Here is a 17827-nt window from a genome sequence, read left to right as displayed (position 1 = left end):
GGGTCTCTTATCGCAACGACCGCAGGCTTATCAGTGCTCGACGTCATCGGTACCGAGCACGTGCCGAGTTCTCACGCCTACGTCCCAACGTTCTTTCTCGCGCACAAACTTCAACCAACGCATCGTCAGATCCGGCCCAGACACACCCCGCATCGGTGAGAGTCATCAACGTGCGACAATCGTATTGCCCCGCAACGGCCGCCAACAATCGATAAACTATTTCTGTGCCACGCTTAGGCCAAGTCGCGTTACGGTGCGACCAAGACGGATGGCGGCTGTCCAGCTTCTCAGCTCTATCTCACGCGAGCCTCTTCTCGTAAAGCTTACAGGCAGGATCGATCTAAGTATCTCACGCGGTACATGATGAGGCGATGATACATGAACAATGTACCCTTCGAGAAATAGCGCTAGCACACCTGCAAGTGCTGCCGTGTCATCGCGCGTCCTTGTCCGGATGTAGTACCACTCGGTGTAATACAATGGGTATAGCACTACCCTAAGAGCATGTGCCGAGCTGGTGTTGTAGCTCTTGGTTCTCGAACAGGTCTCGGCTCATATTCATTGGGATCGGCTACCAATTAGGACGTGCTCGACTGCGTTGGCGCACAACAAGTCTAGCATCGCGATCCGAAGAAGGGTGTGCGGGAAAAGCAACGTTTGTTGGTATAAAACAAACACACCGTGAACACCTTCAGACACGAGCACCACCCACCGACAGTCGCTCTCGTCTTTGACTTCTTGCACCTATCGCGTGCTTTAATATCTTAATATCTAATGTTTTCACACGCAAAGGCAGCGGCTGCCTTTCTGCCATTTCTCTACTCAAATACCCTCGCTCAGGGCCAAGGATCATGGGGTCCAGTAATCGACTTTCCCATCATTCCCGTTGCAGCCTACATTGTTCCAGAATGGCCGACTCCGACTCGCATGATGGTGTATTCGGCATTCTCACCGAACGCATTCGGGGGTGAACGTGGCCTCACTCAGTTCGCTGAGTACAATTTGGTCTCCGGACAGATGACTACTCGTCAGGTTGCTGAAACCAACCACGACATGTTCTGCCCTGGTATGAGCTCCTTGGCCGACGGAAGATTGGTGATCACAGGAGGAAGCAATGCAGAGAAGACAACCATATACCAACCGGAGACAAACACATTCGCTCCCGGACCGGATATGAAAGTACCCCGTGGCTACCAAAGCAGTGCTATCCTCTCCAACGGAAACGTCTTCACTATTGGTGGATCTTGGAGTGGACCAAGAGGTGGAAAGCCAGGAGAGATTTACGACCCAGTACAGAACACGTGGACACTTCTTCCCGGTGCTGCTGTCGAGCCGATGTTGACAACCGACCACGAGGGTATCTTCCGCGAGGACAACCACGCCTGGCTCTTTCCTTGGCGCAATGGCACTATCTTCCAGGCCGGGCCCAGCAAAGCGATGAACTGGTACTACACCGATGGCGAGGGTGGTGTAAGCCCAGCAGGCATTCGCGACGATGTCAACGACGCCATGTGCGGTGTCCACGTCATGTACGATGTTGGAAAGATTTTCACTGCAGGTGGAGCCCAGTACTATGATCAAGCGCCCGGTCTCGCAGTGGCGCATCTGATGGAAATCAACTACGTCGGCGCACCTGTGACAGCTGAACGAATCGCCGATATGCACCATCCTCGCGCTTTCGCAAACATCGTAGTTCTTCCTGACGGCAAGCTCTTGATCACTGGTGGACAGCGTTGGGCTGCAGGCTTCACAGACATCGACCCCGTCTTCATCCCCGAGATGTTTGACCCCGCAACTAAGACCTTTACCGAGCTGCCCGCTGAAGCCATTCCTCGTAACTACCACTCCGTTTCTATCTTACTACCCGATGCCACTGTCTTCAGCGGAGGAGGAGGCCTCTGCTGGGACGACGGAACCGGCGGACCGTCCTACCACTGCAAAGACACAGTCGACCACCCCAACGGCCAGATCTTCACACCAACATACCTTCAAACCGGTGCTCCTCGCCCGATTATCGAAAACGTTGCTAACAGCATCGTCGCCCCTGGCGGTGAGCTGAGGGTCAAGATGCAAGGTTCGGCAAATGGTGTGAAGTTCTCTTTCATCAGGATCGGAAGTGTTACACACAATGTCAACAGTGATCAGAGGCGAATTCCGCTTGAGCCTAGAATTGAGGGTGAAGAGGTTGTCTTGCCTATCATGAACGATAATGGTGTTGTGTTGCCGGGAGCCTGGTATCTCTTTGCTATCAGTGCGGAGGGTGTGCCGAGTGTGGCTAGGACTGTATGGGTCGAGAAGGTCTGAGTTTGATGTGCGTTTGATTGAGTTGCGATAGATGAAGATACCTAAGTAGATTCGTAGTAGTGTTAATACAAACCATGATACCAAATCAACACATGTGTCAAAGTGTGAAGGAGGGGCACTGTTGCGGAGGATTCGGCATCAGAAGCTCGTCGCTTAACAAGCACTCCGAGTGACTGCCTTCTTTCTGTTCATACCAAGAATGTGAGAGCTATGAACGACATAAATTATTATTAACCAATATGCTGACCAAAATACATCGCTGGCCAAAGCACATTACCAAAGTGACGATAGAGATGCTCGTTTTAATGCTTCTACGAAGAGAACCTACAGAGGTCCTCTCTCCACGTCCTTGTGTGATCCATCCACGCTTCCATCAGAGGAACCCCCTTTGATCGCATCTTTTTTCTCCTCGGCCTTCGGTGCTGGTGGTGGTGGCGGAATCTGCGCAACCCAGAACACCGGGTATCGCCGTTGAACATTATTCCCCATCATTGCTGTAACCAGCACAACGGTCGACGATAGCAGCAAGACCGGCAAGAAGTACCATCGTAGCGCCCAGATATGCTGGTCAACACACGGCATGAGCGCTGTTGCTCCAGCAGGTGGATGAGTCGTCTTAGTCAGATGCATGACAACGAGAGCGATAGCTGTTGCCAAGGCAGCAGCGAGCCATTGCAGTCGTGGGTAAGGATCTTTTTCGAGGTCGAACTGGAAGATTGTTGCTATGATGACCCCGACTAGGCCGCTGAAGAAGTGGCCGAAGATTAGGGAGCGTGGTTGCGAGAAGGGCACGTCGATGGCGCCGTAGCAGAGGATTGCTGAGGCACCCTATGAAAACGTTAGACCTCCTCAATATCAGATATGCAAAGAGTCGGAGAACCCACAAACGAAGCGATGATTGGTGGTACGGCGCGACTCCTCATGTAGTCTGTATGCCCAAATATAGCGAGAATGACGCTAAGCCCACAGAAAGCGCCGATGAAGCCCCAGACACAGACGACCCATGTGCGAGCAGCTGGTGCTGCTTTTGTTCGGTATCCAAGCCAGTGGCTGATAGGTTGTGGAAGAAGTGCAAGACCACGCTGGATAACGCGCTCAACGGGCACAAGAGGATCCCATATCGGCATCGTGACGACGGAAGATGCCTAGTTTCCGCACGCGGCGACTACGACAAACACTCGAAGAGAACGTGTGACTTAAGCCAGTGATTTCGAGGATTGCCCAGTGTCAATATTGGAATGTAGTAGTGGTAGCGATGTCAAGAAGTGGAAATGCGGAAAGAGAGAAAGCTTGATGAAAGCATAGACGCGGTAAACAGAACCTAGAGAAGGGAATAACGACCGGTGGGACGTCACCATCGCGGATCGAGCCTGGATCATGCACCCCGGACTAATGGCGCGTGCCGTTTTAGTGCTGCTAATGACCGCGGCATCACGCTTTTTGAATTCACGATCTTTGTTGATGCCACTGTTTCTAGACATGACTGGTATGCGTCGACACAAAGACGACAGGACCTCTGGCCCTGCTGCTACACCTAAAATCAGGCTCTGCAATAACAGGGAAGATGAAATCCGCGCAAACAAACGCGCAAAAGGAAGGCTTCCGCAAAGTCCTGACGATGGTTTGCGAAAATGCGGAGTAAGCGGTTTTCTGTTAGTAATAATCCGAGATTTCGCAGAGCTTCGGGCGAATGTCGCCGAATTGCGGCATCACCAAACTCCTGCTCCTCACACTTCTGCGAAGGTCACTTTCTCGTTCGTTCGATTCGAGATCGTTGGTATTAAGGTATCCGCGTCTCGCTCAATGAAGCAAATAGGCAATCGATAGATATGTGTGGTCGTCGCATCCATAGATACGAACAGTCCTCAAGAACGCCAGAGCGCCGCGCTAAAGCCCAAAGATTTGGCATGCATCCCAGATAAAAGTCGTAACATGGTCGTCGCGATTAGACAGCCTGCCAGGTATTACTATTCGGATCCTTTGGCAGGCTATTGTTCGAGCCTTTGGTACCAAGGGCGGTGGCCACCGAATCCACCCTAACATTTCCCTTCACTTTCGTACTATCCGCATCATTACTATTCGTGTCGTCTGTATCATCTTTCACAGTCGGCAGGCTCATATCAGCCACGAAACTCGGCTTAGTGAGCTGGTGCTCCTTCAATATGCCCATCTTCTTCAACCAGTTCTCAGCAGGGCTCTTGAGCCAAGGAAGCGAACTAGCGATGATGCCGATCTCTTCCTCGAGTTTGGCCCACAGTGAAGGTACGATGGTCGCTTGCATCACGTCTCCTTGGCCGAAAGTGGTGAACGTTGTCATCTTGGCGCAGTTTATCGCGGTTGCGAGGAGACCGAGGGCCATGAGGAAGCCGATGAGTATCTTCTCGGATTGAGAGCGGTTCAGGGTGCGGATCAGCCGGATTGGCATGAGTGAGAGTGTGAGATCCATGGCGATGTAAATGCCTATCAAGCGAGTCAGTTGGGTCGTATATGAGTAGCACCTCTGAAGGTCTTACCAGCAATGACCCATCCGTAGATGACGATGGGGCCCAGATCCCAGCATTTGGAAGAGATACCGGTATCCCAGTTCGAGCTGACGGGTGTGCATTGCGCAAATTGGATGACGAAGTAACTCCATGAGATTGTTGTTTGTAGGCCCATGATGAAGTACAATGGCCATCGCCAAAGCCTTTCAGTCCCGAAGCGCAGCAGTGAGCACGCGACAGAGAGTCGTACAAGCCAGAGCGTAAGAAGCCATACAGTTTGAAGGGCGAACTGTAGCCTCAATGTCTGCTTGAGCGTCTCGGGTGTGAAGGATGCCGCTGGTTTGCCCCATCCGTATGCCGTGGATGCGATAGCCAAACATATGCCGATCAAAGAAAGTGGTTCTGCGACAACGATGATCCAGTCATCGAGAAACAGTTTCCCAGTCCTCTGTATCCGTGTGTAGATGCGTGCGGTAACCAGGAAGAGTGCGACAACGCCGAAAGAAACGACAGGTCCAAGGTAGATGGCGGCTTTGTTGGAGTATGGCACCGCGGCCATCGGGTCGGCCATCGAGTGGTGTCGTGTCGTGGGGTTTGACCAGAAGGTGAGGATACGGAGGAGTCTGGGGTATTGCAACTGTCTTACACGCTACGTGCGACTAGTTGTCATGGGCTTCGTGAGATACTCAAGGAATCCTCGTATGCTGCGATTCTACCAAAGCTACACACCCGTCGACGGACAAGTCGTGAACGGAAGCCCCGGATAGACAAGACGAGAAGACGAACAGGCAAACAAGAAGAATGAAAAGCCTGGATACCCTGGGCTTGTAGAGGTACCTAGGTATTGAACAAGTTTAAACTTTCGCACCTCGGGATCCGGCTCATCGACGCTATATACGGACCGCTGCAAGCATCGTATTTCCCGCCATTCTGACATGCGACAGCGTGGACTGATGAGGCGCCCGGCCATATGTCCTGTGAAGGCTACCACCTGCAGGAACAATAAAGTTCGAAGCAAACCTTCCGTCCTTCAGCGCGGAGACGAACTTGCGCAATGCAGATGCAGTGGGGAGGGAACCGTTGCTTTGACACGGCAGATGGGCCAGGGCCCTCAGGCATCCATCGTCAAATGTTGGTTGCGGATGAGCCGTTTACCACGCGACTGCTAGACCGATCTGGGTCTAGGCGCTCGCTCGGCTGGGTATAGTGAGGCTATCGCAAGCGGGTAGTCGCGTGGCATGATTCACGTACCTGGCGCTGCTGAAGCAATGGCTTCGTTTTTGATGGGTGCCTCGCCCCTGAGTTGTTCAGCTCCGCGAGCAGGTTTATGCGGTAGATGCACGTCAACGGTGAATGTTGCAAGTTTCGACCCCGGATTACTACTATCGCAATGACTCCAGCAATCAGATGAGAGAAAGAGGAAAGTCGAAAAACCTGCGCTGCCGCTTGCTACGCCTACTGTGTTGCAGCCGCGACAAGATGCACATCTCATACTCAAGAATCTAGCCATCGGGCTATTCATTCCCTTCGCGGTGATGTATTCCGGTAAACTAATCGGTTTCATCGCTGCGATACCATCGACTCTGGCCCTGGTCCAGCGGCAGTACGTGCGTACCGTGTCCGGCGCGGCCTCTTTGTGATCTGAGGATTCGCACCTGAGCGCCGTCATTGGCGGCATTATAGGGGTCTGAGTCGCACAGCATCCATAAGGATGATCTGTCCAAATGCGAGTCAACAAGTTCGGAAGGATCGCATTGCGCAAGCACTGCAGGATGAATGAATTCTGGTTGTTGGGAACTCTTGGAGTTGAGGATTGGCCGCCACGACGGGCGGAACACGGCGGAAGACGAGAACCTGGATGCAGACTGACTCGTATCGATAGCCCGGGGAACTGATGGCTCGCACATCGCATTCAGAACTTTGGTAGCATGCGAACTATGCGAACTATGCGGTAGCAGAACCAGAGTCCCATATGCGCCATCCTTCTTGCATGCTGCAGGGCCGCTGGCGTTCAGGCTATACGAATGTCTGTAACACGCCAGGTCAGCCACCGCATGAAAGATTACTGATGGAAAGATGTAAGCCCAACTTCGGGCCTTCTTCTATATCCCTAATTCTCTCTCCAAGAATAGGAGTACATCGGTGTAGAACTCCAATGGTCGTAAGCTTGACAAGAAGCCTCCGCTGCATCTCATTGGTCGATGACATCATGCCCCTCACTTTAGCGCAAGCACGCAACCAGCATTGAAACTCTATCGCAAGATGGCAACCGAACATTGATCATCAACCACATCCTAAACCGAATCTGTTACCCATCCTCCGAAACCCGATTAGAAAGCTTTGCTATGGTCGAATGTCCAGAGTGCGGTGCAGGGGCTGATTTGACGAAAGACGGTGCTTGGGCGCATTGCGCTTCCTGTATGTCAATGCCCCTATCTTGTAGACATGCATACTGAGTTGTTGCGAGGCAATACGGTTTTCGAGCCAGGAAAGGAAGGCAGTCACTACAAGGGCAGCGGAAGCGGATCTGGTGACAAAGAAGAAGAGAAGAAGAGCGATTCGAAGGATGAGAACGTGAAGAAGGATTGAGGCTAGACTTCGGGTTTGAGAAATTCAAGAATATTTATATATGTTCACCCAGTGGTCGTAACGAGTTGTGCGCAAAGGTCGGACCTGCTGGCAGTACGAATGAACTCGCTAATGTGATGACAGGCATCCGATACACCACATTCAAGGGAAAAACTGGCCACCCTGGAGTCTACGTTAACGTAAGGTCGCCCACTTCGCATCTTTTCATGTTGATGTAGTCTGTAGACCTACTTAATCTTTCATTCTTGGATGAGGTAGTATATGGCACACATGTATCTTGCCCGATCTCGCAATGGTACATGATCAACGAAGAGTTCTTCTTGCGCCTACGTCATCTTCATCTCAATGGAGCAGCCCATACCTCAACGATACACTCAGTAGCCACACTTGGTATTCATCAACGTAAGAAAACCTCGATCTATCCTAGCCTTCCACAGTGCGTCGTCTTCCCGGCTTAGGCCCTTAATTTCCACCGGACACAGCTGTCCCAGTAGGTACTTCTCCTTTTTGCTAACAACTGTCAGTTGATTCGTTCCATCAGTGGAAGATATTGTATACTTACGCATTGCCCGAATCAGGTTTATTCTTAACGTCATATCTGGTCAAGATCTCCTCGAGATACTCTAGTACCGTTGCCGCGGAGTACTGAGATGGGAACAGCTGCTTGCAATCTTTTGATCGGCAGTCGTGTCGGGTCTTTTGTCCGTGGAAGTACTGGTTCTTTGGGTAAATAGAGGACACTTTATGCGATTTCCTACCGCCGACTCCCCCGGATGCTTCTGCCGGATCGTATTGGATGCGATATGGGCTAGATAAACGACTGAACTCTGTCTCGACGACCTTGCCCAACCCGTTTATCCACAGCGTAGTAGCTGCGTACCCAACAGTCTCACCGAATGTGTCATTTAGCGCATTCAAAGCGATCAGTCGGAGTTCTTGAAACGTGATTGTTTGCTCGGCGAAAAGGGAACGGCCACCCGGTGTAGAGGTTAAAGACCGGATCGTGACAGTGCGATCACCCCAATATGAAGATGTCTCCAAGAGTAAGGGCAGCACGCTGATGCGCAGGTCTTCCAAGGCGGTCGGATCTGCTAAGTCGAACTCCAGCACAACGCTAAGCTCTTGTGAGTCCCCGAGCTTCCAATGGGGCGCTGACCATCGCAAAGGCCTTGATATCCCGTGGTATTTTTGTCCGGGATCCTCGGGAGTTGTAAATGTACGACGTAGGATGCGAGCGAGTTTGCTAAAGTTAGTGAACGTACTGCGCTTCTCTTTTGAATGAAGCAGCAATGTGTACGATGCGGCTTGTAGCAAGCTTGCCCAACAGGTCTCATGGAGCCGCCTGTTGGCGTGAGTGAAGTTAACTGGCAAGCTTGTGTCCACATCGAGATCGATGCAGATTTTCTCCCGCTCACTGAGAACCTCGGAAAAGATCTTGGATAGTACGGGATGAGCGGGTAAGGTCAGCAAGGTAGGGGGTGTCGGCTTTGTCAAGGTAAGGCACCGTCCACTATCCTCAGCGGCAAAACTGTAGATTTGTAGCTCGCGATCGGGTGCAGATCGGCTTGGTGCGCCAGAAGGTAGTGCTTTACCCAGACGGAACATACCACCGGAGCCGTCATATTTGATTGCAATTTCGAGCATCTGACTGCGAGATGCCTTTAGCATTGTTTGGCCTTCGAGAATACACCGCATGACCCGGGTCATCGCTAGAGGATTACATACATCCAGGGAAGCTCCCTTGGCTATCGAGTAAGCGACCTCGATAGCGAGGCGGTGGTGCCAGAGGAATCTCAAAAGTATGCCGACCTCAAATACGTCGTATGTGTACGGGAATGCACATCTATCCAAGTTCAAGACCCATGGCCTACTCGTAATATCAAGGATAACTTTACGGATCCAATGAACCTGCGAGCCCACTCGCTGGAAAAATAATACAGCGATCTCGTCCGCAGTCGCCTTACTACGCTGTGAGTATTGGTAGCAGTCCGGAGCTATGAGGAACTTGTTGTTGGCATAAAAAGCCGAAGCCACATCCGAGTAAATAGTCCGACATGTCAGAAGCAAGCTCCTCTGACGCTGATGTTCTGGTTGGAGCGAGAAGCTTATGCGCTCAGAGCTATATTCGAAATGTCGTCGGAAGGTGACCTTGACGGGCTCGGAGAACTCGACGAGATACCCGAAGATCTTGTTGCGAAGCTCACCGGGTAGGGTGACGAGGGAATATTTGCGGGGATCCGCCGGCTTCGATTCGCCGCCTGATAGTGGTAAGGGAACTCTAGGATGAGCCTTAGTGAGGGCGTTGAGGGCAGTTGAATGCTTAATTGCCATGATGATGGCGTTCCTTGATCTGAAGCGATGTGGTTGAGAGGAGTAGAGTGTGTGCAAGGAGTCAGGCAAAGTCTGCGAGCCCTTAAGTACATCTAGGGTAAAGGGAATGTATTGGGCTATACAACATCGCGCCACACTGTAGCCTTGAGACTTACAGATCAATGAATCGTGCTCTTGGTCTTCAGACACAGATAGTGTCGATCCTTACGTACCTAGTGTACCTTCACATTCGGAATCGCTCGGGCTTCTGGGGACAGCTACAACCGCACTAATGAATGCTATCTGATCTGAAGGAGTACAAGCAAGAAAAGATACTAATGGCAATGCTAAGCCTCCGCAACTGAATTCCATGTCACTCCTCCTCAACCAGAGTCACCTACCCACATCCCTATTCCGCACTATGCGCGCATCAATAGATCGTTGTGCTGCCGTAGAGAACAAATCCTCATTACCTCAGCACAGCTACATATTCGACTACGTACCGCGATCCACTATCCCATTGACACCCTCCCTTGACTATGCGCCAAACCCCATTCCTCTCTTGTGCTTCGCTTTCCTACGAGCCCTGCGGGCCAACCAATGCCGGTTTGTGACGTACTAGAGCAAGCTTTCGTCCACCGTCCTCAGCAATGAAGCTGTGGTATTGATCGTGATCGGGTGTAATTACTCGGGGCCAGCAGTCAAAGTCTATAGCTTTTCTCCAGCCAAATGTGCCTCCAGTGCCGTCATAGTCGATCGCGACTGTCCCGATATGGTTTCGAGAAGCCTTGATCATGAGCTGACCCTCGAGAATGGATTTTGTGATAGCCGTTATTGTTGCAGGATCGAAAGTACGTCGTCGGTCGTTTGCGGACACGGTGTTGGTGAAAGTGATGTCTATGTTAAGCTTATATTCCCAAACGAAGTGAACTAAGTTTCCGATGTTGAAAGCCTCGGGTCTTTGATGGTTGTATAATCTGAAGCTTATACGCCTGTCTAAGACGCCTTGGGAGAGATCGATGGAGAACTTATGGTGCCAGTACACTTGAGACCCCAGTTTCCGGAGCCATCCAGTGTAGACACCTAGAAGATATTCGATGGTACCACGGTTTTTGAGATTGGCCGGAACGATAACGAAGGTGTTGCTGGCGTAGAACAGTGAAGCTGCTTCGAGGTATGTGGTTCGACATGCCAAAAACAGGTTCCTGGGCATTTCGAATCCTGCGCCAAGATAGAATTTATAGACGTCCCTGGCTGGGGAGAGATCGAGGTCGATTACGATCTGCTCCGGGTATTCGACGAGGTATCCATAGATCTTGTTTCGAATCTCAGCGGGTAGCTTAATGAGAGAGTGTCTGCTTGGGTCTATCGGTTTTGAGTCGCCTGCTGGGGCTATAGGCGAGGGGATAGTATATGGAGGCATGTTGACCTCTCGTTGAGATCGAGGAGTTGACCTGATCGGTTGATTGGGTGATGCGATCGGTTGAGAGCTCGAATTTGTGCGAGAGTACTGTTGCAATGAGCCCTAGTAGATAGGGGGAAGAGAATAGGCGTTCCCACACGGTTGCTCGCAATGCTGCAGCCTTGGTCCTGCGAGTAGAGTGAAGCGTCAAAGATGGCTACTCCCGCGAAGCTAGAGAGGGGCAAATGTGGCGAGCTCCAACTCTTTGCCTCCGCTTTTTGCAGTGAACTCGGTCATCGTGCCGCAATGGCAACGAGGCAGTGTAGCCTTCTGACCTTCACTCGGAGCGTCAATCCAACAGATCAAGCCTCCAGAACCATCCTTCTTGACCGCCACGGCACGCACCGCATCGCTCTTCTCCCTAAGCCCCAACTGCCCCGCGAGCAGTGCATTGACGACACTGATAATCTTCTTAGAGCATTCTTTCTCAAAATTCCCCATCCAATACTCCGCCTTCTCTCCCTCCACACCCACATCATCCATATCGATAAGCCTAATCTCAAAGTCAAGACCACGACTCCAAGCCACCCGGAGTAACACCGTGATTTCCACAACATCCATTCTAGTATCAAAGACCCTCGCCTTTCTGTCCAGATAAGTATAGAGAAATACACTATCTGGGAAGGTAAAAGTATCAAACACAACACTTCTCACGAGCCCGGCTCTCGAACCCAGAGTATCAAAGAATTTGACGAGCGCGCTGACGAAACACGGGCGCGTGAAAGTAGTGGATTTGCTTGTACGGTTGAGCAAGAAAGTGTTGGTGGAGTAGAATACTGATGATGCTTCTGCGTTGATTTGTCGGGAGGTTAAGAAGAAGGCGGTGGGTATAGTGGTGTTTGATGCATATGGCACGACAGGTTTAGGCGAGTTGCTTTTGGGATCTTGGTAGAAATAGAGGCGAATTGGAGAGGGGCGGTGGCAGATGTGGTGGTATATCTTGTTGCGGAGTTCGGCGGGGAGGGTGAGGAGGGATGGGGCTTTGGGTACGGCGAGTCTCGACTGCTGACTATTGCGAGACGTTTCAGTAGCGTGCATGATGTGTGATTTTGTGTAGAAGATACCTGGAGGATGAATAGAGGAAGTTTGGAAGTAGAGAGAAGTGCACGCCTGTGGCTACGACTCATCGTCCGAGCGTTGCATACAGACTCATGGCTATGACATGCACTGGACACAGTGTGAGAAGTTACTGCATGCTGAAGTTCATATTCGTTGCAGGAGATGTAGAGAGCCCGATGATAGTTCCATGAATCACAGGCGCACAGTCATCGTCTTAGAGTCATAGCTGGCGGGATCGAAGAGTCATTCAAACTAGGTGATGTGTATCCCGAGAAGTATCTGGAAGTCTACATCGCCGTTCAACATTAGCAAAGTCTTGTTTTATAGACTCATGTAGACTACAGGTACCCGCTGTGTTTCTTCCCTGTAGGAGGTCATCAAACGTTTTCGCAAAGCCCGTTCTGCCCCTACATTCGCCATTCAACGCGACACAAGATACTGCCAGTCAAGAATGCTCGACTCGACATCGTCATCTTTCCTAAGCGGACAGTCATCCTCGCAGGCGCAAGAAAGCGGCGGAGCCTTCAACCTGCATGCTGTTAGTAAAACTATCAAAGACGCATATGGAATCGAAACTTACGTCTTGAAATAATTAGGATAGTCCTCGATACTCTTCATAAGATACACTAAAATCTCTTTCTTATCAGCCCTAAAAGGGAAGAACTGCGTATCGTCATAGTATTCACATCCTAGATCTGCTTCACACTCTCGATAGTTGCGATCAATAGGATGGAGAGTTCGAACGGCAACGGGGTGGTAAATTCCGGGCACAATCTCGGAGGCAGGCTCCCAGGCTCCACCCGTGTCGTCATGCGAATCGTGGGCGGTCTCAACGATATCTCCGAAGCCGTTGGCCCAGAAGTCGGGTAGGTATGATTTGTTCGATTTTCCGGCAAATGCGCAGTCCAAAATGGCTTTGATGACGTTGAGTCGTAGTTTGGTGAGGGTCATGGTATGGGTAGCTGACATGACTGAGGAGCCGTCGGGTGTAGGGGTCCATATTTGGATCGTTACTTCATGATGGGGTGGGGTAGTCGAGGTTTCCATTGCGAAGGGCAGGATGTTGATGCGGATATCGCTCAGTGTGGCTGGGCTATTCAGATCGAACCTTAGGATGTAGTGTAAGCCGGTTGGACGATAACAAAATTCGTTCGATGTCGCAATAGTCCTCATCGACTCATCAGCTCTCTTCTTACGGCTGTAATCTGATTTGAACGTTTTGCGGAGGAACCGTCTCAGTTTATCGAAGTTCTGGAATGTAGTGCGGAGGTCGCTTGTTGCCACCGTCAGGGTGAAGCGGTTGTGGAACAGGAAACGTGACCTCCAAGTCTCGAAGATTTCCTGATTGGTATGCAGCAACCCGCAGTTGAACTTGGTCTCCTCATTGAGGTTGATAGCTATGCTATCAACAGGGTTGATGATCGTGTCGAAGATGAGTCGGCGTATGCGTTTGGGGACACCAAGTAAAGAAGCCTGATTGCTCTTTACAAGCTCGAGTCGGGACCCGTCGTCCTCCGCCACGAAGGTAGACATGTGCTCTGGACCAGGAAGAATCCTAACTAGTTGCGGATGTGCGCCCCGATAATCGTAATTTGTAGTACCCCAGTTGATCATTCCTCCGGAGCCATCTCGCTTTATACCAACAGCAGCAACTAGTCTTCCATACTGCCGTAGCTTCAGTTGGCCCCGTAGAATGGACCGCATAATGGTAGTAATCGAGGAAGCGTGGCACCGGAAAACTTCCCAACCCTGATAATTAGCAGGACCAAATGGCTGGGTGAACGAGACATCCACGTCCGCGTGAAGACGCCAGATAGCCCGGAGAAGAGGAGTAACCTCAAACAGCTCCAGTTTCTCGTCGAACACCCGTTCTTGCTCCTCGAAGTCATTGTCCAGTCGAGCTTCTCCTCTGAAGCAGTCCCTGGGTTTTAGATGATCTAGGTCCAAGACAATTTTACGCAGCCAATGCGCTTGTGATCCAAGACGGCTGAAGAATTCTCGTGGTACTTCGACAAACGAGCTAGGCAGGTCAAATGGAAAGGGGAGATGGCGCGAAAGTCGAAATGTGTTGTTTGAGTAGAGCATGGTACCTGCTTCGCGATACAGCGTTCGGCACGACGTGAAGAGATCCACGGGAGTGTGAACCCGAGAAACAAAACGAAGTCGCATGTCCATATCGTTGGACGGGCGATGTTGAGTAACGAAACCCACGCTCACTAGTGTGCGAGACTCAACCAGATAACCGAAGATATGATTGCGGAGTTCGCCGGGTAGATCTAAAATCGAAGACTTGTTTGGATCGCGGCGCTTCGAATCTCCGAGACTGAGGGGTGAGGCAGGGTGGAAGTTGTCCATCGCGAGTATGGATGCTGGTGGGAACCAAACGTCATAGTGGTCCTTAAACTCTCTGTAAGCCTTGCCTGAAGGTGAGCCTGGAGGTGAGCCTAAAGCTGAGCCTTGAGTCGAGCCTTGGGTTGAGCCTTGAGTTGACATTTTCGGCAGTCGAGCGAAAGGTGGTTGGGGCGGCGACAGTAGTCCTTCAGGTAGGAAAATAGACCTCAAGTACTCCAAGAGAGAACACTAGGCACCAACATTAGGTGCAACCTAGACCTGGCTGTGGTTAGTGAAACTGCAACTTATAGATATAAGACCGAGCGCTGTATACCCTCGGTTGACGAGTGTAAATGCGCAAAGATGATGGGTCGCGATATTGAAGACGACTCTATCAGACGTTCAGCACATGCTTCATCATCTACTAGCGATGCGACCTGACGCACCTATCTTCCATTTCGAGCGCGATGGAATGGACCCACTACTTCGATCGAAGACGTCTTGCATCAAAGTCACTTACCTCTAGTCCTGCTAGTATGCGACGGCGTACTATAACTTTAAGTGTCGTTGAGCGCAGTGGATGGAAAGGTCGTGCTGTGCATGACAGATGCGGAGTCATAGCACCATGGTCGAAGAGTGGCACCAACGCAATGACGCATGTTACAAGGATGACGCAACCCATATTGCGATGGCCGCAAAAATGTGCAAGTATCGAGATCATTTGTATTATTTCTGTCGCTTTGTATTTGTCGAACGCCGTGTTTCCGAGTCCGCATACCGCGGTGCACCTAGTCGCGGCCCAAACCACTATGGATCGCCTTAAGCTCGGAAGGCTTGAAAACAATACTCTGTCGCACGCTACAGAACTGACATCTACATACTCTAAAACATCTCTTTACTCAGCCGTAAGCTTCGAAGCTTACTCTACAGTGTCCATATCGTCACTTCCGTAGTCCGTATTGAGCTCCTTGAGCTCCTTGTAATGCAATGGTTGCGTCATCATCAACCTGAAAACGCATCAGTAAACGAAAAATACGATTGTGTGCAAGTAAACACTCACCGACTGAACATGTCCCTACACGGCCCTCCCGTCGTTTCAACGGCCTTGATGAGGTACGGTAGAATTTCCTTAACCTCCCTCCGGAAGGGAAAGAATTGAGATTTTACAAAGTGAACAACAGGCCTCGATGGTGTCTCTTTACCTCGGTAATTAATGTCGATAGGATGTAGTCTTAGTACTTTGAATCCGTGGTCGTCGATGTCAGTGAACTCCGAAGCCGGCTCCCAAGCCCCGCCCGAGACAGGCATCTTCTCATCGGCGTCCTCGACTTGCACTACATCTCCGAATCCGTTGATCCAGAAGTCTGGTACGAGTTTGTTTCCTGTCAGATAAAAGTTCTTCATCATGACGGTAGCGATGTTTACGCGCAGCTCGTGGATTGTCAAGGTATGTGAACTGGCTAGGCTGAATGTTCCCTCGCTGTTCCCAGCCCAGACTTCGACTGTGATTGTGTCGTCTCCACGAGTAGTAGACGTCTCCATGACCAGGGGGAGGATGCTGATGCGGACTTCGCTTAGTGAGATGGGATCATTTGCTTCGAACTTGAGAGTATACCGCATCTTGTTTTTGAGATATCCGCCGACAATAAGAGTCCGCGTTTCGACGTAGGTGGTACGAGTATCATACGTCTTCCTAAGAGATCTTCGCAAATGCTTGAACTGATCGAAGTCGGTACGCGTGCAGTCTGTCGTCAAGACTAACTCGAAGCGGTTGTCCCGGAAGAGTACTTCATCGCGCCACCGCTTATGAAGTTTCCGATTGACGTGAATGAGACCACAGTTGATTTTGTTGTCTTTGCCCAGGTTGACTCGATAGCCTTCACTAGGGTGCACGACCATATTGAGGATACGATCGAGAAGGGGCCGGGGGAAGTCTAGCAGTTTCAGCGGCTTCTCTCGCTTGCCCATTTCCAGTCGATGGCCACCATCCTTGGCGATGAAACTAGAAACGAAATACATGTCGGCGCGGATTTGTCCACGTGAGGGAGACGCGTCTGACGATATGGGGTTAGTGGTGCCCCAACCGACTATACCTCCAGCGCCATTCCGGTCCAGGGCTACCACACATGGCAGCCGACCGTATGTTCGTAATCGTAGCTGACCTTCTAGAATAGAGCGAACCATAGCGCTCATGGCTGCGGCGTTGCATGCCAAACCCGAGGGGCCTAGGATTGGCAAACACTTGCTGTGGGTAAAGGAGAAGTCGATATCTCGTCCTATACTCCAAATAGCGCGTAGGACAGGCGTGATTTTGAATAATGCGAGCCCATCGTCATGAGCAATATTTTCGGGAAGCGACCTGAGCGAACTACCTTTGTAAAAGCTTGCGTTCGGAAGATCCATGAGGTCAAGCACAATCTTCTTAAGCCAGCACGCTTGCGTACCAAGATGTGCGAAGAAAGCGCCAGGCAATTCGATGGGAACGCGATGTGGGGCTGCGGTACTCGGAGAGTAGTAGCTGTTGGATCCCATGGGAAAGTTATAACCACGGCTGAATGGTATAGGGTAGAGAATACCGCCGCCGTCGAGTCCTATGGCAAAGGTATTACCAGAGTAGAAGGCGGAAACTGCTTCGCGATACAGCGTCCGACACGATGCGAACAGGGCTACGGGAATCCGTACGCCGCAGCCGAGACGCATTTGCAGCCGACCATTTTCATCCAAACGATTTCTCTCGTGATATATATCCAGTGGGGCGTGAAAGTTGAGCAAGTAGCCAAATATCTGGTTTCGAGTCTCGCCCGGTAGATCGAGGATCGAGAGCTTGTTTGGGTCAGCGCGCTTCGAGTCGCCGCGCGCGAGAGGGGGAAGGAGCATCTGGTCGTCCATCGCGCTGCTGGAGGCTGAGTCGATTGAGATCTCCAGGAACCTGGGGAGACGTTGGTCAAATTGGTGGTAGTTCTCGCACCTTCAGGTAAAGCTTGGGTGTACATAACCCAGACGTACGCTAGGCGCCAGGGCCCTGAAGGCTGTGGCGACCTCACTTTACCGAGCCGAAGGAGTCTGTTTCATTAGTAGGAAGTTTGAAAGGATAAAAGATCAAATGAGGCACTGCAACGCCTTCAGTGCAGGGTTGACGCCGGTGACGTAGATTTCTCATCGTGAGCTCGTAAGTTTGGGGACGCCGCATCGTCCAGAGCTTGGACGCCATCATCAACAGCGTCTCTTTGAACGAACGCATTAAGCACTGATACGCGCGCGCGCACCGTCAGTAAAGATGTCATGCATC

The 17827-nt window shown here is 51.2% G+C and overlaps 8 protein-coding genes across 8 annotated transcripts; 2 read left to right on the top strand and 6 right to left on the bottom strand.

Moving 5' to 3' along the window:
• Positions 1–774: 774 nt before the first annotated feature.
• J4E87_006181 (uncharacterized protein) lies at positions 775–2304 on the top strand (the record flags this gene model as incomplete). Its single annotated transcript, XM_049377786.1, has 1 exon — positions 775–2304. The coding sequence occupies one exon, from the start codon at positions 775–777 to the stop codon at positions 2302–2304; it is 1530 nt and encodes a 509-aa protein (XP_049232353.1).
• Positions 2305–2628: 324 nt separating this feature from the next.
• J4E87_006180 (uncharacterized protein) lies at positions 2629–3431 on the bottom strand (the record flags this gene model as incomplete). Its single annotated transcript, XM_049377785.1, has 2 exons — positions 2629–3132; positions 3189–3431. 2 exons carry the CDS (start codon positions 3429–3431, stop codon positions 2629–2631), a joined length of 747 nt encoding a protein of 248 aa, XP_049232352.1.
• Positions 3432–4249: 818 nt separating this feature from the next.
• Positions 4250–5358, bottom strand: J4E87_006179 (uncharacterized protein; the record flags this gene model as incomplete). Its single annotated transcript, XM_049377784.1, has 2 exons — positions 4250–4764; positions 4818–5358. 2 exons carry the CDS (start codon positions 5356–5358, stop codon positions 4250–4252), a joined length of 1056 nt encoding a protein of 351 aa, XP_049232351.1.
• A 1774-nt stretch (positions 5359–7132) lies between these two features.
• On the top strand, positions 7133–7376 carry J4E87_006178 (uncharacterized protein; the record flags this gene model as incomplete). Its single annotated transcript, XM_049377783.1, has 2 exons — positions 7133–7205; positions 7255–7376. 2 exons carry the CDS (start codon positions 7133–7135, stop codon positions 7374–7376), a joined length of 195 nt encoding a protein of 64 aa, XP_049232350.1.
• A 374-nt stretch (positions 7377–7750) lies between these two features.
• J4E87_006177 (uncharacterized protein) lies at positions 7751–9707 on the bottom strand (the record flags this gene model as incomplete). Its single annotated transcript, XM_049377782.1, has 2 exons — positions 7751–7886; positions 7939–9707. 2 exons carry the CDS (start codon positions 9705–9707, stop codon positions 7751–7753), a joined length of 1905 nt encoding a protein of 634 aa, XP_049232349.1.
• A 556-nt stretch (positions 9708–10263) lies between these two features.
• J4E87_006176 (uncharacterized protein) lies at positions 10264–11709 on the bottom strand (the record flags this gene model as incomplete). The annotated part of the gene is made up of 2 exons (XM_049377781.1): positions 10264–11078; positions 11448–11709. The coding sequence occupies 2 exons, from the start codon at positions 11707–11709 to the stop codon at positions 10264–10266; spliced, it is 1077 nt and encodes a 358-aa protein (XP_049232348.1).
• A 918-nt stretch (positions 11710–12627) lies between these two features.
• Positions 12628–14700, bottom strand: J4E87_006175 (uncharacterized protein; the record flags this gene model as incomplete). Its single annotated transcript, XM_049377780.1, has 2 exons — positions 12628–12736; positions 12788–14700. The coding sequence occupies 2 exons, from the start codon at positions 14698–14700 to the stop codon at positions 12628–12630; spliced, it is 2022 nt and encodes a 673-aa protein (XP_049232347.1).
• Positions 14701–15457: 757 nt separating this feature from the next.
• J4E87_006174 (uncharacterized protein) lies at positions 15458–17427 on the bottom strand (the record flags this gene model as incomplete). The annotated part of the gene is made up of 2 exons (XM_049377779.1): positions 15458–15545; positions 15599–17427. The coding sequence occupies 2 exons, from the start codon at positions 17425–17427 to the stop codon at positions 15458–15460; spliced, it is 1917 nt and encodes a 638-aa protein (XP_049232346.1).
• Positions 17428–17827: the final 400 nt, after the last annotated feature.

This window comes from Alternaria ethzedia, assembly GCF_023757985.1.
Source record: "Alternaria ethzedia strain BMP 0044 chromosome Unknown scaffold_14, whole genome shotgun sequence".
In the NCBI taxonomy this organism is placed as follows: Eukaryota; Fungi; Ascomycota; class Dothideomycetes; order Pleosporales; family Pleosporaceae; genus Alternaria; species Alternaria ethzedia.
This window is presented reverse-complemented; position numbering and strand designations above follow the sequence as displayed.